The sequence below is a fragment of the Cupressus sempervirens genome, chromosome 2 (genome assembly GCF_028749045.1).
Source record: "Cupressus sempervirens isolate cs-2001-9-10 chromosome 2, ASM2874904v1, whole genome shotgun sequence".
Taxonomy (NCBI): domain Eukaryota; kingdom Viridiplantae; phylum Streptophyta; class Pinopsida; order Cupressales; family Cupressaceae; genus Cupressus; species Cupressus sempervirens.
In genome coordinates, this window is record NC_143119.1 from 651,528,414 (window position 1) to 651,556,401 (window position 27,988).

General features: G+C 34.9%; 1 protein-coding gene across 1 annotated transcript in view; it reads left to right on the plus strand.

Moving 5' to 3' along the window:
• Positions 1–27,988, plus strand: part of LOC149575057 (alpha/beta-Hydrolases superfamily protein) — a 159,083-nt gene that overhangs the window by 82,202 nt on the left and 48,893 nt on the right. The window contains exon 5 of the mRNA XM_089814924.1: positions 2,987–3,109. Coding sequence (XP_089671050.1) covers positions 2,987–3,109 — 123 coding nt within the window. The remainder of the gene's footprint in view (positions 1–2,986; positions 3,110–27,988) is intronic.

Here is a 27,988-nt window from a genome sequence, read left to right on the forward strand (position 1 = left end):
GGTATTTATTACCATTATGTATCAGTAAAGGTTCATAAATGAAATGGTAACCCATGTAAATTGATCATGAAAAAGATTACTCGCTATGGAGCTAAAAAATTTAGAGCTGAAAAACTTAATTAATTGTGGAAGCTCCAAGATACCAGAGAAAAGGTTTGAATTATAATTTTTACAAATTGATAGGGAAAGCTTATAAAGGATTACATGCACCCGGAGTTTTTCAATCTGAAGCACAATTTGACAAGGAATGATATTGGGCCCTTGTTTGCAATGTGGGACCCATTGCCTTGTAATTATTATGAATATACACAAGTGAAAGGTCACAAAAGAGTTGGTTATTTCATGGAAATTGATCATTAAAGAAATGATTGTGTCTAATTATTTTATAAAATAATAATTTTATCAAAGGGGTTGAGCTTGTTGACTTGGTGTTCAACAACTCCTCGGAGACTCATGACATTGCTCAACCACTTTCTGCAAGTCAGGTTAAATTTGGCATTTGTATTGGTCGTTAATATTTCAAGCTTTTGGTGCAATGGCAAGTGATTTAAACAATTGGTATCAAAGCCTTGGGTCATGGGTTCGAGTCTCCCTTTAGTGGGTGTTGAAGGCCCAGTCAGTGGTGAGGGGGAAATTGTTGACTTGGTGGTCAAAACTTCTTTGCAGACTTGTGACATGGCTTAAGCACCTCCCACGGATTAGGTTAAATCTGGCATTTGTATTGGGGGTTGATAGTTTGAGCTTTTGTCGCAATGACAAATGATTCTAATAGAGCTTAAGTGGTTAAGTCATTGAGTTGTCATTGTGGAGATCCAAGTTCAAATCCCAAAAGGATATCTAATGTCAAAGTCTAAGTTGTGACTCTTGGTATTTCACAATTAGCTTCTAATGTGGCAGTGCTTTCTAAATAAGATTTATAAGTTGTGACTTGTGGTCTTCCATAGGTGGTTTTTAGTGTGGTTGCTTGAAAGGAGTTGTTATTGGTTCCATGCTTCTATCTGCAAGAGCTTGTATTGGTCTCATGTTGATGCTTGTATAAGAAGAATATTTGTAAATAATCTCTAATAAAAAAATAATAATATCAAACTTTTATTTATTATATATTAGATTAATTTTAGTATCCTAGGTTTTTGCTATATTTAGCTCTTTTTGTACCAAGCAGGCATTGGATCCTCCTAAATTCCCCTAGGATGTGGGACCTCGCAAATCCTTCACGCAACTATAGTCTTCTTCTAGTATTCCCTCGGGTTCTTGGAGAGTAGGGCTTATCCACCAATTATAGACTTTCACTTAGTTGCTCAAAACAACTAGTTGGGTTCCTTGGTCTGACAGTTTCTTCTTGCTCTAGTTCTTTGTTTTCTGTTCAGTCTTTTTTCCTGGACATGATTGGTGCTCTTGCCACATGAAGTCTTGTTGCTTTGTTTCAAGTAGCCCCTTGGACCTAAGTCACAAGGTTAGAATACAAATTCGAGTTCATTGATCATAAAATTCCGATGAAATTTGACAAGGGTAAAAAACCGGATAAAAATTGACATTACTTTTATCTTATATAAATTTATTCATTTATAAATATAAGAAATACATTGACAAAATTGTTTGACATGCTAAATGATTTGACTAAATAATTCAATATAATTTTAAAATAAAATAATATTATTATAAGAGTAAGTAGATTTCCACAATCCATGAACAATAGCTATTATTTCTGGATTCGATTGTGTAACTTTTTTTGCATCAACGTTTCGGATCACACTTTGTGACCCATCATTAGGATGAGTAAAAAGAGCACAAGGAGTGAGTGAATAATGCAGCAGACTATCTCTTGAAAAGATGGATATAAGAAAGAGAGAGTCAAGCAATGACAAAGAGAACAAATAAAACAAAATAGTGAAAATTACAAAAATACTCAACCTAAAGTAAAAAAATCTAATAATTAATAATGATATAGTTAGTTACCTGCTTAAATTTTTTTACTTTAGGTTGAGTGTTTTATTAATTATGTTTATAATTTTCATTATTTTGTTTTGTTTATTCTTTTTGTCCTTGCTTGACTCCCTCTTTCTTATATCCATCTTTTCAAGAGAGTCTGCTGCATTATTCACTCACTCCTCATGCTCTTTTTACTCATCCCGATGATGGATCATGGAGTGTGAACCGAAACATTGATGCAAAAAAAGTTACACAATTGAATCCAGAAATAATAGCAATTAATATTATAATAGATAACAATATTATATTTAATATCATAAATATGGATGAAGTTCGAAAAGGGTAAAAATTTGCTGAAATTTGAACTTCATGGATGAAATTCGGTGTATCTTGTGACTTGGCCTTGGACCCTATGGTTGATGTTTTGTTGTCTTTAATAAATTTATCTTTCTTATCGAGAACCTTAATTAATGGTCATTTAGGCTTTCTTTCTTAGTTTTTATGAATTTAGTCTATTTTTAGATTACACTATTATTAGTTTCCGTAAGCTCTATTTAAGAATGCATTGTTAGTACAATTAATCATTCTGTTTTTAACAATTTCATTGCAGACAATTATCTATAATTCATTTTACTGTAGTCTAGCTGCTTACATATTGATTCCCAAACTTATTTCCTCATTGAGAGAAATGTATAGGAATGGGAATATAATTTAGCATAATCTTGAATGGAGCTTAACAGAAACCATTTCTTGGAAACGCTGCTTGACCAGAGATTGGATTTACTCCTAACAGCAGAATCCAGTGAGCTCTAGGTTCCAATAAGCCAAGTTTGCTAAGAACTTGTGTTAGTTTCATTTTTCTTTGATTATCTTTATTTTTAGCTATTTAAATTTTAGCCTGGGAGATGCTTTGGATGCTCCATTCATTGTTGTACTTTATACACTTGTATGATATTGAGGGCCATTTGTTGAAGATCTGTTTTCTGATGCTTGTACATGAAATTAATTTGGTGTAAATGAATTGAGTTATCAAAACTTAAAATGCAATTATTTACAGGCCACCTCCAAAAGGAGTATCAGGGGTTATTGATCAGACAAGGGGACTCTTAGATTATGTGGAAAAATATTGCCCAGTTTCCAGTTATGCATCACAGTTGAAAGTTGTGTGTATTGCAGGGAGGTGAGTAAGAGATTATTTACATTTCTTGTGCTTGTTCACACTAGGTTGACACTCTCAATGAGAAATGTTATTTGAAGTAAAATATGTATATTCATTATGAACAATTTCTTCTATATTTTTTCTTCTTTCCCAATTCAAGTTCATTGGTATCTTCAACTTTTTCTGAAGTTGACCTCTCTTTTCATGCTTTACTGCCAAATAAAGCCTCATTTTTTGTTCATATTGATTAGAAACATTCTTATCCAGCACCTGTGCAGCTGGGCAAAGATTTTGCTCTTGCCTCAAAGCAGCCAATAACATAGATATTAATTGCCAGGAACTATCATCAGTTTCAGTTAAGACTCAAATTCATAGTTGTTTGCATAGAAGTTAAAACATTTTCTGCCTGATTCAAATTTGTGACCTCCTACTTGGAATTTGTTTGAGAAAATTTTAATCCATTTATATTAGAAATCACTGTATTAGAGCCTATAATAGTACTTAAGTTGCTATTTTGAAACTTAACATATTATTATTTCTGTCTCTTGAAAAGGGAACATGACATGGTGGAAAATAGCTATAAGATAATTATGATCTAGTGGATGTCTCAATACAATGGTGAAATATTTTGAGTGTGGATGACTATTGATGTTAGTTATGTTACCACTACATAACATATTAGCAATTGAATACTTGATACGGAGTATCGAACATACAATTCCTCTCTTGAAAAGTTAATACTTATGCGGACATAAGCAAGAACTCCAATGTTCTTTACACCTATGGATACTAACTCAGTATATCGATGTGATTCGTTGGTAATCACGTAGGTGGCCGTACGCTGTTTGTTTGAGGATGACTTGGACTTTGGTGGAATGATGGTGATTCGGTGTGAATGCTAGATGATGTTGATGGAGAAGGTGATGGTGATGGAAGGTGAATGTTCTTATGACTTGTGCCTTTCTAACTCTCTTCTTCAAAATTCCAACTCCTAACTACTTGCTACTCTACTCCTACTCCTATGAATGGAAGGTTAGCAAATTGACGGGGATCGAATCTAATGAAAGTTAACCAGTGGCTCCACCTCCATAGATGCAATGATTCAAAGGAAAATGAACTAGCTTACCACATAAGGCTTGCCAACAAGCCGCTAGGATGCTAGTGGTCTAGTTATTAATCCCTATCAAACATCCACTAATGCTACCATGCAACTATCCATCTATTTTACTCTTACTTAACAACTTGAAATGCAATTTATTTTGTAATGTCCCCATTTTTTTTGGGCTCTTGGGATTAGCCTATCATGTGACCCTCGTAGGCTAATGAGGATGGACAAAGGGTCTCTTTCAGTGGGCATCTACTTCAAGATTCAATATCTTATGGTTTGGCTTTCGTTTGGCATCATTAGGACTTCATTTGCTATAGTTTTGTCATGTTTTCTATTTATAGTAAGTCTGATATTGATTGAGAAGGACCCTTTCTATTTTTGGAAAGTGCATTTGGTCACATGGGTAAATAATAGGTGTGACTCCTATTTCAGATGATATATTAAAAGGATAAGTATTTTGGGAGTTATTATTATTTTGGTGGCCAAATTATTATTAAATCATTAAATAGCTTATTATAAAGTTATAATTTAACTTTATAATTTCACTTAAGTTGAGGGTTGAGTCATCATGGGAAGGGGCCATTTATTTAATTAATTCATGGAAGCCTAAGCCAAGGTATTAATTTAAAGTATTGGAGTAAATGAATTATTAAAAAGAAAAGTATATCTTTTTATCCCACATTGGTAAGAATTGTGTTTGAGCTCTCACAAGAAAGAATAAAAAGGGACTTGAGCGCTCATTCTAAGATATCCATTGTTCATTTGATGAAAATTTATTAAGTTTCTTGGCTTTGAGAAATGGCTAGGGTTTGAGGACTGATTCCTCTCTTGGCAATTTGAATCATCACTGATTGAAGATGAATTTTGCAAACTGAATTCTCAGAATACTATTTTGATTCTGTGGATGCAAATTTGGTACTGTTGTATACCAAATTTGAAGAGAACTATTAAATTGCTGCTATTACAGAGGCTGCAATATAATTCTGGAAATTGGTGAGGACTCAAGGTACTGCATTTTTTTATTTTGGAGAAGATTCAATAATTCTGGGCTGCATATCAGATTTGAAAGAGCTGCGTTACTTTTTAATGGCTGCCTGACTAGCATTAGAGGTTGCGTTTTTTTTTCTTTTTGGCAGCCCACGCACATGTGGGAGGGTTGTGTGAACTCTTAACAGTTAGTGCGCATTCATGGAGGTTTGCGTCTCATTCTAGCTGGGTTCTTAATTCAAAAAAAAAGGTGCTCATTTAATATATTTAATTATTGTGTTATATGACGATTGAAATTAGAATAAATTTGATAATTGTGATCATTTCCAGCAAAGTGTTGAATTTCAAAATAAATTGTTATCTTTATTATTCAATTTTGGACAAAATCCAACAAGTTAATTTTTATTAAAAGTGAAACACAAGACTTTTAGCAAGTGAATTCAGAAATTAATAATTACTTCAGTAGAGAGTTAGGCAGGCTCATTACAGTGGTATCAAAGCTCTGATCTTGCCATCCTGTGGGAATTGATTTCATTATTTGTATGAGATTATTATTAGAGTGATTAGTATTTCTATTTCCTAGCCATGGATAGATATAGGAGGTCAAGTTCGGGAAGTTGACACAGTAGTAGAGGGAAGAGAATAGAGTTAGATGCTTTGGTGGAAAGTGTCGAAAAATTAAGATTGCATCAACAACGACTTGCAGAGAGATTGTCGGATCCGGCTACAGTTGATAGGGCAGTGAGATATTTTACTTCTGCTTTTAGTAGGCTGACATCGGGTTCGCAGGGGAGAAGACTTGAGTTTTCTTCGTCTGCTGATTGTGATGCTGATGTACCATTATCTAGTTCAACACCTACTATTACCATCCATAGTGCTGATGATAGTTTTGTTGCACCAAACTTAGTGGATGTTTCTATGCCACTAGAGGACAGTAGTGTCGAGCATCACTGGGTTGAGGTTCCCAAAGCAGTTATTGTGGGTTCTACAGAGGTAGTTGATGCTGTAGTCATCTTTGATCATTCAGATTCTTCTTTGGAGGGAATTGTCATTGGGGATGTGTATGTCAGCTTCAATAGCGTGGCTTCAGTTCAGGAGGCAATGGCTTCCTCAGATAGGCCCGAGGCTTCTATGGAGTCTCCCAGTGGTGTACTTGGTGATCAGAGTATTACAGAGGGGACACTTGATTTCAGTTTGGGCTCCAGCATTGTTGGTGTATAGGTTGACGATGAGTCATTTATACAACGATCCATGTCTGTAGTTGAGATTCCTATAGGAGATGTGAGAATTGTTAGTATGGACACATCTGAGGACACTTTCGAGGATGCTGTGAGTTGCATTGGTGATGATGCCCCCGGTATGATATTGAGTGATGACTGCGAGGAGAGTTTGAGCTCTGACAGTTTTGATATTTATGATAGCAGTTGCAGTATGGGTTTGGTATAGGAGACAGTGTTATATTCCTATGCTGAGGATGTGAGCATGGAGATTTCTAGTGACAACACTCAGGATGGGAGTGTTATAGATGTTTTGTCTAATGACACTCCATGCTACAGTATAGCTTATCCATAGGTCGACGTCGAGCTGTGTACGTGGTCAGAGTTGTAAGAGGAGATGCAGTTAGAGGATATATACACTAGCATTCCAGATTCATCCGTTGCTATGAGTGAGGATGATAAGTGCTATAGTGTATTTGGATTTTTATTTCTGACTTTGGGCATAGATTTAGCGTCGACAGTTGGTGGAGATGGGTTCCTTGATTCAGTGTTGCCGAGACCCATAGATGAGGATGAGGTAGAGTCTGAGTGGCAGGAGTTTGTTTCAGCCAGGGCTACCTTGTCAGTTGAGGGAGTTACTTTGTCAGTGACCCCTGATGATATTTGTCAGGATCTGGACTCTCAATTAGTTGTAGAGGATGAGGGAGTTGGAGATTGTGATGATGAGATAGTTTCAGCAGTAGCTTCTTCAGAGTTAGATGAGGATGAGTTTGATGCTTGCGTTCAAAGTGTGGAGGTGTACTCAGATGTAAGTACACTGAGTGTTGGTGATCTTGAAGGGAGTTCGTTTGATTCAGCTTTCTCTCATAGTGTGGACACCGTATTCGAGACGGTTCATAGAAGGCCCATAGTACAGAGTCACCATGTGACCGGCCAGTTGAGAGTTGGCGAGAGAGATATCACTATTGCTCTTGAGCATTTTGATACCACTTATTAGTTGTTGGTCGTTATTGGTTGGGGTGCTTCTATGACAGATGAGTCCAACGGTGGTTACCTTTCTTTGGTAGAGGTTCATGCCTTGCGTGAAGCTGTCAGGGTTTTGAGATTGGTAGCCGACCATGATCACCTGGTTGAGTGGGGGAGTACAGCCTATGAGGCACTCTTGGATCGTGAGGAGGAGGTGAGTGAGCTTACCCAGGAACCCACAACGACTATCGAGGCTTTGGAGGTCACATAGTGAGATCTACAAGAGTCGCAGTTTCAGTTAGAGGAGTTGACCGTGGAGTTGGAGCATTTGCGGTCTACACCAGCCCTAGACCCAGTTCATTTGTATATTGAGGTGGTTGGTGGTGAGTACGCTTCTGCAGTTGTTACTGAGGAACATGTTGTTGGGGCTAACACACATGTTCAGGATTTGGGAATACCTGGTCCTGATGAGTTTGGGATACCAGTGGAGTCGAGTCTCCATATTGATTCTTCTCACATAGATGACAGTGTGGTACAATTGGCCATGCCACCTTTATAGAGGGATTAGTTGTGGTGCGCGGGTTGATGCTTCCTCATAAAATTTTTACTGCACTAAACCGTTCATGGAGTATTTGCTGGATAGTGCAGGTGTTTGTCTGGACTCGCATAAAGTGTCAGAAGGTGTTCTCATCCGAGGTACTAGTGCTATTCGCAAATTGGTTGGGGAGATTATAGTGATCCTTTCTACTATGCTACCTCACAAGGATTTTGAGGTGGGGTTTGTTGAGCGGATTGCACAGGGTCCTATCCAGCTTACAACTACTCAGAGTCAGAGCTTGGAGCCATCTGCTGATTTCCAGTTCAGTGATGGTGAGCCAGTAGCAGAGTTTGGGGGTTCTTACCGACATTATACGGTGGGGTACGCTCATCATTTTTCTTTTGACCCAGAGATAGAAGATTTGATTTCATGCAAGTGTAGATCGGCTCCAGTTTCTTACCATCCATTATGGGATGGATTGGCACCATCTTTTGCAAATGGAATTGGCAGTTGCAAGTTACACAGCCTGCAGTATCGACACACCTAGGACAGTTTATCAAAGATTGGATTTGGTGGTAGTGACTCAGGTACCTATGGCTGTTGTCATATCCACAGTGCAGTTGGGTGCGAGTGTCAATTAGACAGGGACTTGAGTTTTGACGGAGTCGATGTTTCAGTTGGCTTGAGTTCCACAGAGTGGTTTCTTCTATCGGCATCTACAATTGGTCTTCAGATGATTTTGTCAGTGATGTCAATTGCTTGGGTGATGAGTGCAGTTTCTTAGTTGCTGATTTTTGTACTGTTGATGTTGATGATTTCTTCACAGGAGTATGGTGAGGTTTGGGACATTATTCATGACCATCCTTGGGATTCGGATGGACTGTGCTGTTGCTTGTTTTTCCTGATTGCTTGAGGACAAGCAATCTTGGGAAGGGAGGACTGTAATGTCCCCATTTTTTTAGGCTCTTGGGATTAGCCTATCATGTGACCCTCATAGGCTAATGAGGATGGACAAAGGGTCTCTTTTAGTGGGCATTTACTTCAGGATTCAATATCCTATGGTTTGGCTTTCGTTTGGCATCATTCGGACTTCATTTGCTATAGTTTTGCCATGTTTGCTATTTATAGTAAGTCTGATATTGATTGAGAAGGACTCTTTCTATTTTTGGAAAGTGCATTTGGTCACATGGGTAAATAATAGGTGTGACTCCTATTTCAGACGACATATTAAAAGGATAAGTATTTTGGGAGTTATTATTATTTTGGTGGCCAAATTATTATTAAATCATTAAATGGCTTATTATAAAGTTATAATTTAACTTTATAATTTCACTTGAGGGTTGAGTCATCATGGGAAGGGGCCATTTATTTAATTAATTCATGGAAGCCTAAGCCAAGGTATTAATTTAAAATATTGGAGTAAATGAATTATTAAAAAGAAAAGTATATCTTTTTATCCCACATTGGTAAGAATTGTGTTTGAGCTCTCACAAGAAAGAATAAAAAGGGACTTGAGAGCTCATTCTAAGATATCCATTGTTCATTTGATGAAAATTTATTAAGTTTCTTGGCTTTGAGAAATGGCTAGGGTTTGAGGACTGATTCCTCTCTTGACAAGTTGAATCATCACTGATTGCTGATGAATTTTGCAAACTAAATTCTCAGAATACTATTTTGATTCTATGGATGCAAATTTGGTGCTGTTGTATACCAAATTTGAAGAGAACTATTAAATTGCTGCTATTACAGAGACTGCAATATAATTTTGGAAATTATTGAGGACTCAAGGTGCTGCATTTTTTTATTTTGGAGAAGATTCAGTAATTCTGGGCTGCATATTAGATTTGAAAGAGCTGCGTCACTTTTTAATGGCTGTGTGACTAGTATTAGAGGTTGCATTTTTTTTTTCTTCCTGGCAGCCCACGCACGTGGGAGGGTTGTGTGAACTCTTAACAATTAGTGCGCATTCATGGAGGTCTGCGTCTCATTCCAATTGGGTTCTTAATTAAAAAAAAAAGGTGCTCATTTAACATATTTAATTGTTATGTTATATGACAATTGAAATTAGAATAAATTTGATAATTGTGATCATTTCCAGCAAAGTGTTGAATTTTAAAATAAATTGTTATCTTTATTATTCAATTCTGGACAAAATTCAACAAGTTAATTTTTATTAAAAGTGAAACACAAGACTTTTAGCAAGTGAATTCAGAAATTAATAATTACTTCAGAAGAGAGCTAAGCAGACTCATTACATATTTTAACAACTTTAAAATGAAAATCTTATTTTAAATAGTGGAAGTAGAAACCATGCAACAACACCAAAAGTTCTTAATCACCATGCAAGTCACAACAATGAGAAAGAAAAGCGATTTTGGCATTATCTTAGCAACAATTTTCTTCCGACCTTTACAAATGAGAGCATATGGTCTTATATAGAGGCCAAAATGTACAATCGACTGTAGAGATAAAGAGGCAAAACCGATGGTCCAGATTGAATCCTAGAAACCCTAATTAGGGTTGCCACCCCATTGGCCAATGAGAAGATCCCACCTCGCCAATGGACCAATGAAAAAAGTGGAAAAGTAGCAACCAATGAGAAGGCACCAAAATGGTGGCCAATCAGAATTAGACACTTGTCCTACCCTAGAAGAAAAAGAAATTGCCACTTGGGCTTACATCAAATGATCTAATATAAATCTCCCTTTTTCTTTCGTTCTTTTAGCTAAGGCAATGAACCTAGCTAGCCTTTTGTTGACTTCCTCCATCGGAGGGCAAGCTGTATGCTTTATCTTGAGCTCAACCGATTTCATCATGCTGCTTGCTTCCTGTAGTGTCCTCTCACGGTCCTTCTCATACTCTTTTGCATATCCGATAAAGACATTGAGGGAGGAAAGGGTGCCCAAATGTTTCTTCTTGATAGCAACCTTTCCTAACTCATCCAATCTTGATCCAAGTCTTGTCTCATTGATGTCCTCTTCTATGATGTCTTCAAAATCAAGTGCCACCCCAACGTCGCTCATCATGGTTGAAATGGAAGTGTCGACGCTTGGTTGGTGTTGTGCAATTGCATTTTGTATCTCCTCGAGTGTTCTGAATTTGGTAGTCAAGGCAACAAACCAAGACTCAATCGTACTCAATCCTCTTTCATCAACCAATTTGGCCCTTTCCAAATATGCCTTTGGTAGCACAATGAATGCCTGTAGCCTGGGAATAGCTAAATCCTTGACTGGAAGGAAATCCTTCCACTCCTCTTCAAATATTCTGAATATTTTTCTAATAGTCACTAATGACCAGAATGTTGAGATGAAGGAAGGGAAGAAATTTTGCCCGTCTTGGATTTTATCATGAATCTAATCACTGACTTCATGTAGCTGAGCCGATATCTCTTCTAGGTTGCTCCCGCTGTCTTGAGAAAGGGCTACCTGGTGCAACTGTTGGATAGGCTGGCAATCTCTCCAATATTTGTTCTCAACCTCCAACTTTATGATCCTTTCATTTGCCTTCCTCAACCTTTCTCTATCCTCCTGGATCTCTTCACATTCCATGTCATCTGTGTTTCTTCCTAAATTATGCTCCACTATCTCATATTCTTGGGCCGCAATCTCATCCAATGCCTTGTTGACTGTTGGTATAGCAATCTGAACCTTTCGGTGACCATCGTTGTCGCTCCTAATTACCTTTGCCACCGTTTTTTCCATTTGTTTTTGGTTCTCGCTATCACCCTTTTCTATTAGTCCTTGGATGTGTTCAACTGTTCGGGTAGTTACTACCTTGCCTCTTGGCATAAGCATTTTCCTTAACCATAGTGGTGCGGTGCATCTCCCCAAATTTGGATTCGGTTCGACTAATAGAGCATCACCAACGGCCTCGGGTGCCTGACTTATTGCCTCAATATCAATCGGCCCATCTCCTTCACTAGTAACTTCCATGTCATCTCCACATTAATTTTTTGAGAGAGGAGAGTACTCGGTGCTATTACTATAACCACTTGACTCTGAATCAGAGCTCACTTCTACCGTGGTCCTTTGTTCACTTGTGTTATCTTCTTGGCCTCTAGCCTCAATCATACTTTCCCTTGATGGTGTTGCATGTTGTCTCTTTGTTGGAGGTTCTAGATGTTCTTTGCTTTTCTCAACCTCCAAAGCTCTCTTCTTACTTCTAACTGTTTCTTATTGCCGGCTACTTTCTTCACCCTTCTGTCCGATGGATTCCGTTGGTCCTTCTTTTGGCTTCATCTTCTCATAAGTAAGGGGAATCCTTTGACTTTGTAGCTTCCTTAATCTTTCATTATACCATGACTCAGTATGCAAATCAACTGCTCTTGTAACTGCCTCCAAGGAAGGATTCTGATGATCATCCCAATCTACTGGATTCAACTCTGTTCTTTCTACTGTATCATAATCTTCTCTCAACACATTTCCATCATCTTCCAGTTGATTGGGAATATCAAGGCCTCTCCATCTGATATCTCTCATCATGTTCACCGACAATCTTGAGAAAACTAGCTTTTTCACATGAAAGTCATCATTGGCATTGGCCCAAAAGTCTTCTATGGTGGGAAAATGTTTAAATGCGTTTCCGTGAGATACCTTGCTAAGACCATAAGGATCAAATCCTTGCCTTGCTCTGTACCATCCCAAAAGATACCATTCCAATTCCTTTTCTGCAGCTGCAAAGGTGACACGATTGAGGCAACTATCATTGCCAATTCCAAATGAGAAGGTAATCCCTGTTTTACCTTTGAGTCTCATTATTCTGTCATAATGCTCAAGTTGCCTACCCAATTCCATCAAGACTACCTTGTCGGGTGGGTATCTTGGAAGCCTCTTGGGACAAATTGTGCTTCCTGCTACTCTAATGTAGGTGAATTGCGGAAATTGGATAAACCAACTCCCATATTTCTTTATCTTTTCTTCTGCTTCCGATGAGAGTCTCCTAGCAGACGTCCCTTGTAATACTCTTACTGTCTTCATGGCAAAGGCATCACAAAACATTTTGTAATCTTTGTTGTTGTGCAAATGAAGCTGTGGATAGCATTCATGCACCAAATATTGCTCTGGCCCACTACCAATTTCTCCTAAGGCCTTAAGTCTCGGACTTTTATACAATCTAACAATTAGGTAAAATAGATAGGATCCTATGTAGAATTGCTTTTGGTTTTGTATGGTTCTAAGTTGCAACTCTAGATTCTTGCTTATGATCTTAGCCCAATCAAATCTTCTTTTTCCTTTTTCAATTTCATCAATAAAGAAGTACATCTAGTTTTCGAATTGCATACCTTGAGCTAGGCCCATGATCCGACAGAGGAGCACAATGAGATCGCTATATTCTGATTTGAAATCTACCACTGTGAGCCTAGATGATCTGGTTACCCCTTTTTTTCCCTCATGGAGCCAATCCTATTTTAGATGCATGAAGTAAGCTTCCTGGTTGTCTTGAAATGATTTGGTTGCTTGATCCATCATCACCACTGTCATGCTCTTGTATTGGGGAATGTTAAATGCTTCTTCGATCACTTGTCCACCAATGTTGGCCAACACTCTCTTCCCTTCATCAAAAACGATGGATTTACTGATGAAATCAAACCTGGATGCGCACTCCATAACCAATTCCGGACAAGGCAAGGTAGGAGGAAAAGTTGCTATGTGTACAATCCCACTTTTGTATATCTTCTTTGCCATGGGGGATTGTCCTTCCTTTAGTCTGTTCTTTACCTGTATTATGTTTACTGTACTGACATTGGTATCGGTTATTCGCCTCATTTTCGAGAAGAAAGTTGTTTTGGGCATCATATCCTCTTTGTCTTTCTTAGTATTTGTTCCCTTAGGGTTCTTGCTTGCACTAACATCTACCATCTTAAACACTTATTTCTGCCCTTTCGTTCAAGTGATATGGACTACCCTTATCGATCTCCAACCTTCTTTCTATCTGATGGAGCCCGAAAATTAGATTCTATTTGTGTAAGATTTGAAAATTTGAATGCAACATTAATGACACAAATAAAATAGAGAATGTGAAAAGTCAGCATGCTGAAGGTGTTTATTTGAAAACAAAGGCTAGCCATCATTGAATTGACCATGATAGAGTATAAGCAGTCCATACTTCAAGAGCACTGCACCACGATGTTGTTGGCCATGTGTGAAATACAATATATCAGAAACAATGGGAATCATGCACTCCTATCTACAATGCACTCGCTACATAGATATAACTAACTACTGTGAGTCATCCTATGTAGAATATATAGAAGTTTGATAATCAAAATAAGCACATGAAAAGCACTAGATATATCTGCTGCATCCTTTTTTGATAAGGATTTATTGATAAAGGTTGAAATATAACATTTAATGATACCACCAGGAGGCACATACTTGAGTAGCAATCCCGTCAAGTTGGCCTTAACCAGTTGGATATCCCAGCATCGAGCAGGAAAGGCTCGTAGGATTCCAATTTGCGGTTTTGGGAAGCAACAGATTGATGACTCTACTGGGGAAGAGTTGCAAAATAAACCCTAAGAATTTTTGTTTTCAAGATCAATAAGAGTTAAGTTCTATTTAAATTTTTTGAAATATTTTGATATATTTAAAATTCCAAATTGATAAGTTTTTTACATTGCATTTTAATTTCCTTGAAGATTTCGATCTCGTAATTATTTTACAAATCTAATTGCTTTGTGGAGATTGTGTCTTGTAGAGCATTGTATGTCTTCTTTAAATCTTTGCCATAGGTAAGGTATACTTTGCTGGAAAGAAGAACTCAGATTCTCAGAAGATTATTCATTTCCTCCATTTGGAGGTGGTGACTCTATTGTATTCTAATTGGTACTTTAACAAAAAGAATGGCTAGATCATCAGTGACTCTATTGAGGGTGTAGACTCAGAAGGAAATTCTAGATGTTCTTTCAAATGCATCGATCGTTTTAGAGAAAGCCTTTTGTTCCAGATGGCATCAGGCCATTGGATTTCAGCAATTTTGATTATGAACTTAGCACGTTATCTCCAAAGCTTTCACAACTAGTACCAAAATTTCATGGAGAATGGGATGAATCGGCAATTCGACATTTGGATGCATTCTACACATTTATAGAAGGTTATGAGATTTGTGCGGAAGATCAAGTAATGAAGTTGTTTGCCAAAACATTAAAGGACGATGCAAGACAAGTGTATTAATCATTACCCACACAGTGTATCTCGTCTTGGAAAGAGTTTGAACAATGGTTCCTATTTGAATTTGATGATGCAAGCCATGAAGATGACATGTATTATGAACGATATGAAGACCAAGGTTGCATCATGGAGGAGGTTCCTGACATATATCTACTTGACACCTTTTACAATATGGAAAGATATGAGGGTGAGACTTTAGCCCATTTGTTTTTGAGGATGCTAAATACTTATCATGAGATTCCATCAAACATAAAACCTCCTTACAAGGAATTTCTAAACAAAATTGTCAAGTTGAAAATTTTACCAGAGGACTTTGATGTGAAACTTCTTCTTCAGATATGGGATCAAGGTATTGAGGATGAAGCAAAAGGTACTAAAGTTAAACAAGAACATAGTAATTTTTCAGATTCAAATGTAGAAGAAACTGAAGAGGAATCCGATCATGATGAGACTGGTAAGGAATTAGACTATGAAGAACATGGAAATGATGAAGAGGATTCTCTCAGTGTGGATGAGATTTCAATCTTGTTAGATATGGAATATCAAAAGTATGTTGAAAAGGGTGGTAAAATTTTTCTTCCAGTGCACAAAGAAAATCAAATCAAGGAGAAACAAATTGATGTGTCCTATGAAAGATTCAGTGAACAAGAAAATTCATTCATCCCGTCAAATCCACATTATTTTCATGAGGAGGAAACCAACGAACTAGAAGAAGCATATAGTTCTCAAAAGGATGACATATTTGTTGAAGATGAGTATTGTAGTCCAAGTATATAGAGAGATATGTTTACATACAATTTCAAAGAATGTTATGATCCTATACATGATGAACTAGCAGAAGGGCATGAAGAATATAGCCCTTTTACATTTTTAGATTTTGAAGACAATGTGAGCATACGTGAAGAAGAAGATGCATCTAGGAAGGATTACAAAATCACTTCAGATCTCTTATGCAATGAAATAATATTTTGTGAAAGTGAAGTAGGACAGCATGAAGAAGTTTCAGATGAAGGTTCTTTCAAGGATATTTCCAAGGTTGCCTTCTTGAGTCCATTGTATGAAGAAGAGTTTTTAGATCAAATATATCAGCACAATGATGATATGCCTAAGGATGATTTTAAAAATAATGAAAATCATAGTATATGTGGAGCAATATATTCAGAAGGAGAGCCATTTTCCAATCCATTTTGTGATCAATATTTGCATTTAGAATGTGAGAATGAGATGCAATCAAATAAGGAGGACATGTTGCAAATTGGTGTTGAAAGTTCTCCAAATATCCTACCTGATCAGATTCTTAATAAAACTGAAGCAATATTTTCTATGACAGATCAAAAACATAAGGTGTTCTATTCAGCATGGATTACAATGTACCTGAAGATTTGTCAAAAGCTAAACAAGAGTTAAATGCCAAGGATTGCATTCATGAAGAAGAGATAGTAAGTATTTCTCATCAGGATGATATATTTGATATAGGTATGAAATATATGCAGCATACCGAGGTAAGTATCCATGAGAATTCTATAATGATATTTATTGAGAAGACGTTTAGTAAAATGTTTCTAAGTTTTCATCATTTTTCTTCTAAGGATTTAATTTCTTTTTATACTAATCAAATGAGTGGTGCAAGAGGTCATATAGTTGAGTTAATTAGTGATGATATTTATTTCTTTTCTATTAATCTCGTTGATAAGACAAAGATAAATTCTAATCTGAGACAAGTGGTGAATGAAATGCACAGGTTATGTAATGATTGTTTTCTAACACTTGTTAATGGATCGGATTTTTATAATACCATTTTCAGCAGGTTCAAAGAGTTACACAATCAAAATCAGGTGTTCGATAGAGGAAAGAATTAATGTTCACTTTTTTGGGAAGCCAGGGGCCACCCAATTTCACCGTGAATCATGTTAAGCATGGGTGCTCCGTTTGCTGCTCCAAAGATAACTGGAATCTCATCATACTCACAAGGAGCATGTGTCCCCAGCAAGAGCCATTGATGGAGCCCGAAAATTAGATTCCATTTGTGTAAGATTTGAAAATTTGAATGTGACATTAATGACAAATAAAATAGAGAATGTGAAATGTTAGCATGCCGAAGGTGTTTATTTGAAAACAAAGGCTAACCATCATTGAATTGACCATGACAGGGTATAAGCAGTCCATACTTCAAGAGCATTGCACCACGATGTTGTTGGCCATGTGTGAAATTGTAAGAAACTGAGAAAAAATGAAAACTAATAAAACAATCTAAGAGAGCTTAATGTGAGAATATTACCATAAACCAAATGAGTTTCCCAATGGATCAACAAGAATGGAAACAAGAGATTTTGAAAGGAGAAAGCAAAGAAAACCCCTTGTGTAATATTATGAATGGAAGACAAAAGCCTTAAGAAAGGAGAGAGAGAGAGAGAGAGAGAGAGAAGGTGGAGCAAATAGCTCATTACAATAACATCAAGATGATGTGTAGAAGAAGTAGTTGTAGAAGAATGAGAGAGGCATCTCTTTTATAGAGATGAGAAAGGAGTTGCATGTGTAACTCCCATTTCTATGAATGCCACCATTCATAATAAGTGTGTGCAAAGTTTCAACATCCTCTTAAGGAGGAATAAACTACTTTCCTTAATAAAGGAATTACAAAAAAAAAGTTATCCTCACATGTGGACTAGAGGACAAGAAAATAACATGTCTTTCACATTTGTACTAAAGGATAAAATACATAAGGGATACCTTGGTTTATCCCATTTAATAAATAAATACAACCAAAAAAAGATTACTACTTCTAACATCCCCCTTTAATCTTTACTTGGGGAGCTTACACCAAAGGGAGTTAAACCCAATTTACAATAGTATAACTTGATTTTTGAAACATCTTCAATCGTGCAAGAGGTCTCGAACTGTACATCATTGGCATAGGATCTGTACAAAAAATAATGATGGCGTGTATGTGTCTTGATGGATTACTTGAAACATTGTAACAAGAAACAAGGAAACTATCCACAAGGATAATTTTATCTTATATTTAAGTTAGAAACTTAACTTGGTACCACAAAGAAATCAAGATAAATCATATTCTACAAAGAACAAATATGTTATCAAAAACCTCAAGAAAGGAATATAAAAGGCACAAATGACCATAGACAAGGCCAAATAAAAAATGCATAAATCATGTGGATATAGACAGTCCACTAATAAGTCATTTCACAACAGGTTAATGGGTGATCAATCCATAGCTTGCATGACTCACGATTGAAGCAATGAAGTATACATAACATTATATGACATATTTTCAAAGATGTCAAAGGGAAGAAGTATGAGTATTAACAATAGATTGTCTTAAAAAAGAGTAAAATGCCTTCAAGATGGGTTAGATTAACTAAAATTGGAGGGAAACTCCAAGAATAAATAGTATAAATCATAAAGTGTCAATATGGCAATAGAATGATGCTAGAAAAACATAAACTGCATTTATGTGCCACTCAGTAGAACAAAATAAATGTTGAAGGCAATAGTGTATAATAACTCATAATCTCAAGGAATAAGAAAAAGTGAAAAAAAAAATTTACTTATGTGAAATAAAGAATGCACTCATATTTGATAAGTTACAAGAGACACAATAATTTGTATATTTATTAGGATATATATGTGGGCCCCCATATATACACACGAATAAATATACCTAAAATATCATGGTATGAAATCATGCAAATGGAATTAAGATCATAAAGTCAGTAGTTAATAGAACATAATTTTTAGGCAACATACTAAAGAGAAATGCCAAATATGATGAATGGGGATCATTAACATCAAACTATATTTGTAGTAATTAATCCTCCTAGGTTGAAGTCCACCCATTCTAAAAGTTGATCTCTTTTACTAAGTAATTTTTGAAACCATTTAGTTTTCTCTTAACAAATTTATCACTAGAAGTATCGACATTAGCATTATTACCATTATCAATATTAACATTATTACCATGATCTATAAATCCATCATTATCATTACCACTATAAGAAAGAATAGGAAGAATAAAGGTAGATATATGAGGAGTAGGGTTTAAAGAAGGAGGTTGGTCCTCCACTAACACAATTCTACTTCCACTAAATTGTTCATTTTGAGCATTAGAAGAATCATGCACACCATTTCTTGCAAGACAAATATTTCGTGCTATGTGCACTTTGTTAGTAATAGGATTATAAGCTTGATAACCTTTAGTATTTTGTATGTTTTCACTCATGCACTCTGTACATGCAATCTTAGATGAAGCAATAAGAGGTAAATTTTCAACTGTATTAGATGAGATATGCTCATTTTTCAAATGAGCAAGCCTTTCATGCTCCATATTAAAAGCAATATCTTTGTGTAAAGAGTGTCTGGAAGAGGTGAACCCAGAAAATTTAAATAAGTTATCATAGTCTAACTTAGCATTAGCAACAACTTCATTAGTGTTAGGATCAATAACCGAGCACATGTCCCTATGAAACTCAACTTTGTAATTTTGACATAATTTAACAACAGAAAGAAGATTGTATTTCAACTCAGGAACATAAAGGACATCATGTAATTTTCCATTTGGAATACTAACATTATCAAATCCTTCAACTTTGCAACTATGATTATCAGCTAATTGAATTGGAATATTAGAAGGATCGAATTTTAAAGAATCAAACACTTCTTTATGAAAAGTAACATGTTGAGACGCACCAGTATCAATAATCCATTCTAAATTTTTAGGAACATTGTAACTAACAATAAAAGCATGACGAGATGGATGAGAGTTTTGATTATTGTTATTGATAGGTTGCTTATCTTTTTGTTTTCTAAAACAATTATTAATTACATGACCATCTTTCCCGCAATAAGTACAATGGGGTTTTTTATTAGATTGATTAGGATAAGTATTATTGCAATGTGTGTTTGGATTATTATTATTAAAATTATGATTATTGTGATTATTATTATTATGACTATTGGGAGAATCATTATTAGAAGATTTGAAATTCTGATTTTGACTTTTAGACACAAAGGCATGTTCATTAGATCTAAGAGTACCAAATTGCAATAACTTAGCTTTCTATTGACGCAACAAATTTTGAAAAATACTATACGTTAATTGATTAGACAAAGTAGGAATAGCAAGTTGAGAATGAACATTAGTAATAAATTGTTGAAATTGTCTAAGAAGATATTTCTTTAAAATAATGGTAATTAATCTAATATCAGTGAGAGTAACGCCTAATCCAATTAGTTGACTTTTAATATAATCAAATTTAAGTAAAAATTCATCCATAGATTTAAAATCATTATACCTCAAGTCTTCCAAATTATCTTGCAATTGAATATTATGTGATTCAAATGGCCTGTCATACGTTTCCTTTAAAATATCCCAAGCTTCGTGGGCAGCAGTTCAATGAGCAATTAGAACATATAAATCTGGGTTAAGAGATATACCAATGAGGTCAAGGGCTTCCTCATTTTTAGTATTCCATGCATTTTTTTTCATCTTGTGTAGCTGAGGTACCGAAAACTACAGAAGGGTTAGTAGCAACATCTAAAATATGCTTAAATCGAAAAATAAAGGAGAGATGTGTTTTCCAAGCATGATAGTTAGAGTTATTCAACTTAATTTCAAGAATGAGAGTTGACATGATTATTAGAGGGAAAAAAAAAAATACCTTCTTTACTAAATAAATTTGAAGAAAAAAAAATTAAATTAAAAAAAATATTTGAGAGAGAAAAATAATAATAATTAAACCCTTTTTATTTTTTAAATAAAATATTTTAATAATTCTAATTTTAAATTTTAAAATTAAATCTAGATTCTATTTTCTTAAAAAACTAACTATAATATATATATTTAAAGTATATGTTTTTTGTTTCTTAAATTTTTTTTAAAAAAAAAAATCACGTACTTTACTTTATTTTAAAAAAAAATCTCAAGTTTGAATTAAGATTTAATTAAAAACTTTATGAATAATAATAGTAAATAAAATTTTAAAAAAACACGTGAGAGGAAAAAAAATATGATTGAAAATTTTTGTATATTTCAATGCAATTTTTTTATGAGAGCAATCATTTTTTTGAAAGTAGTAATTGATTGAAACGGTGGAGAAGAAATTCAAGTAGTTTGGAAAAAAAATAGAATTTCATAAATGATTAGACAAAAGGAACAAACCACATGGCTAAAGTTAGGAGAGAATAAGACACATAGTTATGATTGTAAAACTCACAATAAGCTAATAATATGAAAGAAGTGGAGAAGAAATTCAAGTAGTTTGAAAAAAAGAAAAAACAGAATCTCATAAATGATTAGACAAAAGGAACAAACCACATGGCTAAAGTTAGAAGAAGAGAATAAGACACATAGTTATGATTGTAAAACTCATAATAAGCTAATAATAGGAAAGAAGTGTTATAAATAGAAAAGAAGAATAGTTATGAATTATTAGTTTTTTTTGAGATTTGAATTAGAAACCCTTATAGCTTTGAAATTATAACTATTGTTAAAAGAAACTATACCAATGATGGATATAATTTTATTTGAAAGAAATATAGAATAAAGAGAGACAAGATAGTTAAAAATATTAGTAATGAAGCTTTTAATGACATGTAAAGAGTAAAGTTTTTTTTTTTGTTAAAAAAAATGAACTAATTAATATTTTTAAAGTCTATGAAAGAAGGTGTTAAGAGCAATAAAAGTATATCTATTTTTTTTTTTGTTTTGGCGGCAAGCCTTCCAAAGCAAGGAAAAAAATGGGTTAGATGATAAAAAGAATTCTTTGGCGGTAAACCTTCCAAAGAGGGTTAGAAAAATAACTTGAAGATTGAATAAAAAACCTACAAAAAAATAGGAATGAATTTTTTTCTTCACTTCTCCTCTCAACAAAGTTTTCCAATATGGTAACTTTCACAAAAGCTCAAAACAAGGATTAGAAAGCTCTGATACCATGTAAGAAATCGAGAAAAAATGAAAACTAATAAAACAATCCAAGAGAGCTTAATGTGAAGAATATTACCATAAACCAAATGAGTTTCCCAATGGATCAACAAGAATGGAGACAAGAGATTTTGAAAGGGGAAAGCAAAGAAAACCCCTTGTGTAATATTATGAATGGAAGACAAAAGCCCTAAGAAAGGAGAGAGAGAGAAGGTGGAGCAAATAGCTCATTACAATAACATCAAGATGATGTGTAGAAGTAGTTGTAGAAGAATGAGAGAGGCATCTCTTTTATAGAGATGAGAAAGGAGTTACATGTGTAACTCCCATTTCTATGAATGCCACGATTCATTATAAGTGTATGCAAAGTGTCAATATCCTTTTAAGGAGGAATAAACTACTTTTCTTAATAAAGGAATTACAAAAAAGAGTATCCTCACATGTGGACCAGAGGACAAGAAAATAACATGTCCTTCACGTGTACTAAAGGACAAAATACATAAGGGATACCTTGGTTTATCCCATTTAATAAATAAATACAACCAAGGAAAGATTACTACTTCTAACAGAAATACAATATATCAGAAACAATGGGAATCATGCACTCCTATCTACAATGCACTTGCTACACAGATATAACTAAGTAACTACTGTGATTCATCTTATGCAGAATATACAAAAGTTTGATGATCAGAATAAGCACATGAAAAGCACTAAATATATCTGCTGCATCCTTTTCTGATAAGGATTTATTGATAAAGGTTGAAATATAACATTTAGTGATACCGCCAGGAGGCAAATACTTGAGCAACAATCCCATCAAGTTGGCCTTAACCAGTTGGATATCCCAGCATCGAGTAGGCAAGGCTCGTAGGATTCTAATTTGCGATTTTGGAAAACAGCACTATCGATGGATTCTACACTTATTTCTGCCTCGCCAAGTCCTCTCACTACACTTATCAATCTCCAATCTTCAACCTAGGATGAGACTAACACTTATTTTTGCTTTGCCGTTACCTTAAGATGGACTAGACTAATATCTCCCAACTTCAATCTAGGGTGCTCTAGCTTATTTCTACCTCTTCAAATGTCCTATCATGGATTCTACCCTTGTCAATCTTCAATCTTCAACCTAGGATGGGATAATGAAGTGGTGGATGATGAATACAAGAAGAACCAAGAGAAACAAAACTAGACAAGACCAAAAGAGCGAAATCTTAAGAACCACTTTCAACTCTAAATGAATTGAATTTACCTTTACCAATGGCTGGATCTTCTTTTGAATTTCGAATCAGACCTAGGAATTACAAACCCTTTGCAAATATTGATGTCCTAGCTGAAGAAATTAGAATTTTGTCCACTTGAAATTGCCCATGCATGTGCCCAAAAATCAGACTTTATTACTTGTTTTCTTCACCAACAAAATTGTCCAATCTCTAGGAGAAAATCACAGCCTCTCTAGAAAAATAGAATTTTTCCTTCCACCAATTTCAGCTCCACAAAATTCGGCTCCAAAATATTCGCCTTAGGCCAACAAAAAAAAAATCAGATCTGCCTTCCAAAAGTTGCCAAGAATGAAAAATTCTGTCCTTAAACCCATTCGCCAAGCATGGAGGATGTTCTTCTTAATAAAAATTGCCAAATTTGGAAGAAATCAGACTTAGACCATAAGAAATCTGCCCTTGAAGAAATTCGCTAAGCATGAAGAGTGCAGATCTGCTCTTAAATAAATTGCCAAGCATGAAGGGCAGCTCCAAGTTGCCTAAAAAAATCGCCAAACACAATGCCAATCTGCCCTTACAAAAATTGTCCAAGGAAGAAGAAATCTGCTCGTTTACCAAAATCACCAAACACAATGAAGAGGAAGATGGAGGAATGAGGAGATAAAGGGAAAGAGCTTCCTCTTATACCCAATTGACTTGCTCTCCTTAGTTGGCTGACTTGCACCCTGGGAGAGGAAAATCATTAATTAGAGCACAAATCTGGTCCCAATTAAATGTTTAAGCAAAAATTAATTTTGCCACAAATGAGACGCATTTTTAAATTGATGGTTAGACTAAAATTGCAAAAGATAAAATAAAATAAATAAAGCCTTGGAGATGCTAAATGTTTCCATTTAATGACGATTTAGTAATTAATATATCATTAAAAATTGGATTTGGCAAGCCAAAAGCAATTCTTTCAATTTTAAATTACTAATTTATTTAAAGACTCTAAAATCTTCAAGGTAAATTAAACCCATTTAATGCCAACTTTTGTAATTTAAATCCAAAATCAATTTTTCTATGCAATTTTAATTTTTTTAACAAAAATAAATCATTTCTCTAAAATCCAAAATCAATTTTCCTATTTGATTTCATCATCACAAAATTAGTTTTCTGACCAAAAAATTCAAGATTTTCCCAAAAACCCAAACCTAACAAAATTTCTTTTTTTTGAAAATTACTCAAGTTTATACAATTATATCCAAATTTTCAAAAGAAAAATCGTGTCAGTACAAAATTCACAATTTTATCTTTCCAAGTGTTGTTCTTTGAAACTTGTTCGGCCTAAGAATAAAATTAGTCGTTTTGGAAAATCAAGCTTAAAATCGGGTGAAAAATAAACCTAACCTCCTCCCTCCTAGCTTGAAGGTGTCCAAGACGTAAAAATTTCTAAGATGCGCAATTTTTTGAACAACTTCAAGAAATTTTTCCAAGGCAATCCAAAAAAAAGGAGGTCCCCAAAATTTTGGGACGATGGTGTGAGAACCTCACAACAATGACCAGTTACATATATGTTTTTCTAACAATAAATACACAGCTATCAAGAATATCCAGTAACATGTTAATAGAAAGCTGAGACTTTGTTGACCCATAAGCTCATGCATTGTACTTTATATGGTGAGATCTTCATGTTAGAGTTCAGAGCTCAATGTTATCAGGGAATTCTACCAATGATAAATCCCTTGACAAAGTTGAGATGCACATGAAGAAAACTTATACACATTAAGATGTGATTGTGGTACTAGTGGCTGAACTGAACTGACACTTGATCATTAACCCTTGCATTAGTCCAGGCTAGCAACTACTAGTTGCATATGGGAAAACAACCTTTTGAGTCAAGATGTCTATAATTATATATGGCTACATCATTGTCGAATTGAGAAAAAACTAGGTCAGAACTAGGCAGACAGACTCGAAAAACTGTCTTCTCCTACATGAGCAATTTGATATAGAATCTATTTGTCTGGTTTATCTGAGAATAACTATTATAATTTAAATGATTCTTTTCTGTATAAAAAATATTTCATGAGGTTAATGCATGCTTATCAATGAATATTCTATATTCAAATTGCACAAGCAATTTGATGGTCATGTCTCTCTCTATCTCTCTCTCACTCACACACACACACACTTGCAAAATACGTTCATTTGGTTTTCTTAAACTCTTAGATCATTCATACTCTCATGTTGAGCTTGGATTGACCATGATATGAGTAGTTTCTCTATGTTTACAGGTAAAGCATGTCGAGTCAATGATTTTCTTGGGTCAATCAACTCTTTTTTGGGTTCTCTTGTGTTTCTTTTCTTTCTTTCTCCCTACTTTTTGCACTTTTTTCTCTTTCTTTCTCTTGGATTAGATTAGGAACATGATTAGTTTAAGTTTTAGGATAGTTCTATGTAACTCATTTCTGTGTCTTGCCAAGGGGGCATATTACATTCACTGTTAAGATCTGAGACTCTCTCACTGTGTAGTTATCTTTTATGAAGAAAATCCATTTCTTATGCAGCCATCTGCAGAAACACAAAACAATCTGAATACCAGCAAGCCCCTTGTTTGAAACAGAATCTCATCGACCACTCTGCTATCCGAGCATAGTCAAGACCTAGCTGCCCTAAGACCTTAAGGTGGTGTCCCATGACAGGGGCTTCGAGATCTAAATGTTTGAGGAGTAGGATGTCCCATGAAGTCAAATAAAAACTGCTGTAGGATTAATTAGAATCTTTTCCTAAAAACGAGCAGGCTCCACTTTTTATGGCTGCAGATTTGAGCCTGTAGAAAAGGTGTGGGGCCAGAAATTGCCCCACTAGCATAGGATTTTTTCTGCCACATGTCACTAATTTACATTTTTTCAAATTTTATCAATTGATTTTTCTATTATATATATATTTTTTACTTACGTGAATTGAATATGTTAAAATGACAAAGTTCACGAGACCACCAAGTTCCATACATTTTGGAACTTTAAGCCTGAACTACATTATGAAATTCATGGGACCACCTGTTTTTAAATAATTGTGCAAAATCTCAGCAGCACCTGTTGTATTTTTTTAGTAAGCCCCCCTCCAAGGGACCCCAGCTGTCAGGGGGCTCTTTTAGACTCCTTAGTTCCACAGGACACAAAAGGATTCTTTTATTTGCATTCAATCTTTGAATGTTTATTAAAATGATATCAAATATTTATCTAAGAAAAGGGAACTTCAAGGTGATCAAACACCATGTTGTGCCTGATGATAAATTTTGAGAATTAATTATCTAGAAATGGTTCTTCTCAAATTCAAGTTTCACCATGTAATCCTATACTAGTGTGATCTTGCTTATTGGTTGTTGTTGTATGTGTGCGTGTGATTACCGTAACACTGCATATAAGACCTACATTGTTGTTGTTTAATTTAACAGATTAGGCCTTGAAAGAAAATCCCACACTTGTATATGTCAAGAACTATGGTAGAAAATTCTACAACTTACCATTTCATATTATCCTTGTGTAACTAAAGATTTATTATTGAGTAACATTTTATCATCAATGGCAAACAAGAGCTCTAGTAGTTGATCTCTTAAAATTGCATATGCTGAGAAGCTAAACTGGTGATCAATGTATAGTTTAGGTTTTACTTGCATGTCTCTCTGAATTTTCTTGATAGCAATTGAATGTAGGAAAAATAGTACTAGTCTCTATTTCAATATATATACACACTTTGTGCCTAGATTAGCATTGACTCAGCAAATTGAAAAACCTGTGAAAGTCAGAGATTTTTATAGATTTAAAACTTGTTTCATGCACCATTAATAAATCAACCTTAAAGAGACAATAACCTCATAAAGTAGAAGCTAACTTGACCATCTACACAAGTATACATCAATCACATAAAAATAAACAAAAATGCAAATTTTAGCTAAAGGTACTAACACATTTAGATGTATAAATATTGTTAAATGTATATGAAAATCATGGAATATGAAATCCATGACATTAAAAGTTTCAAATAAATATCAAAAAAAAAGCTATAGGTCTATATCTTAGAGGAGCATGGAAACCTCCTATAACAAACGAATTTTCATAACAAAATAAAGAAGAACTAATATTTGGTTTCACATAGAAATGAAAGAGTTTTCTTCAACCAACTTTCAAAATAAAACATTCTTAAATCCTTTTCACGAGACATTATCTGATTTAACTACTAACGATTAACTGAGATAACCATTCAACTGAAATAACTGAAATAACAATTAACTGAAGTAACTGAAATACGATTAACTGAAATAACTGAAATAACGATTAACTGAAGTAACTAAAATAACAATTAATTGAAGTAACTGAAATAATGATTTCCTATCTTTAGTTGCATATAGTAAAGAAAATACATGACCAATTACACAAGGAATATAAATGCATATCAGGAAAGGAAGGAAGAAAACATACAAGAAGTAACTGGCGAGTCTTTAACTAGTTGTGCAAGCCTCGGCTTTCGGTAAGAGGAGAAGGATTAAATTAGGCTTAACCTCCCAACTTCGGACCATATCCATCCCCACTCAATCTATTGAAAAGAAAGATCCTCCCTACCTTGGGATTAGGCTTGGGGTACTACTAGTCTAGCCACCTGAGCATTTCCGGTGTTTAGAATGTCTGCATAGTTATGGACGGACATGTCTGAATAACTGACACTACTGACATCAAGTGATCTTATGAAGGCAAACATTGCCTTTAACGACCT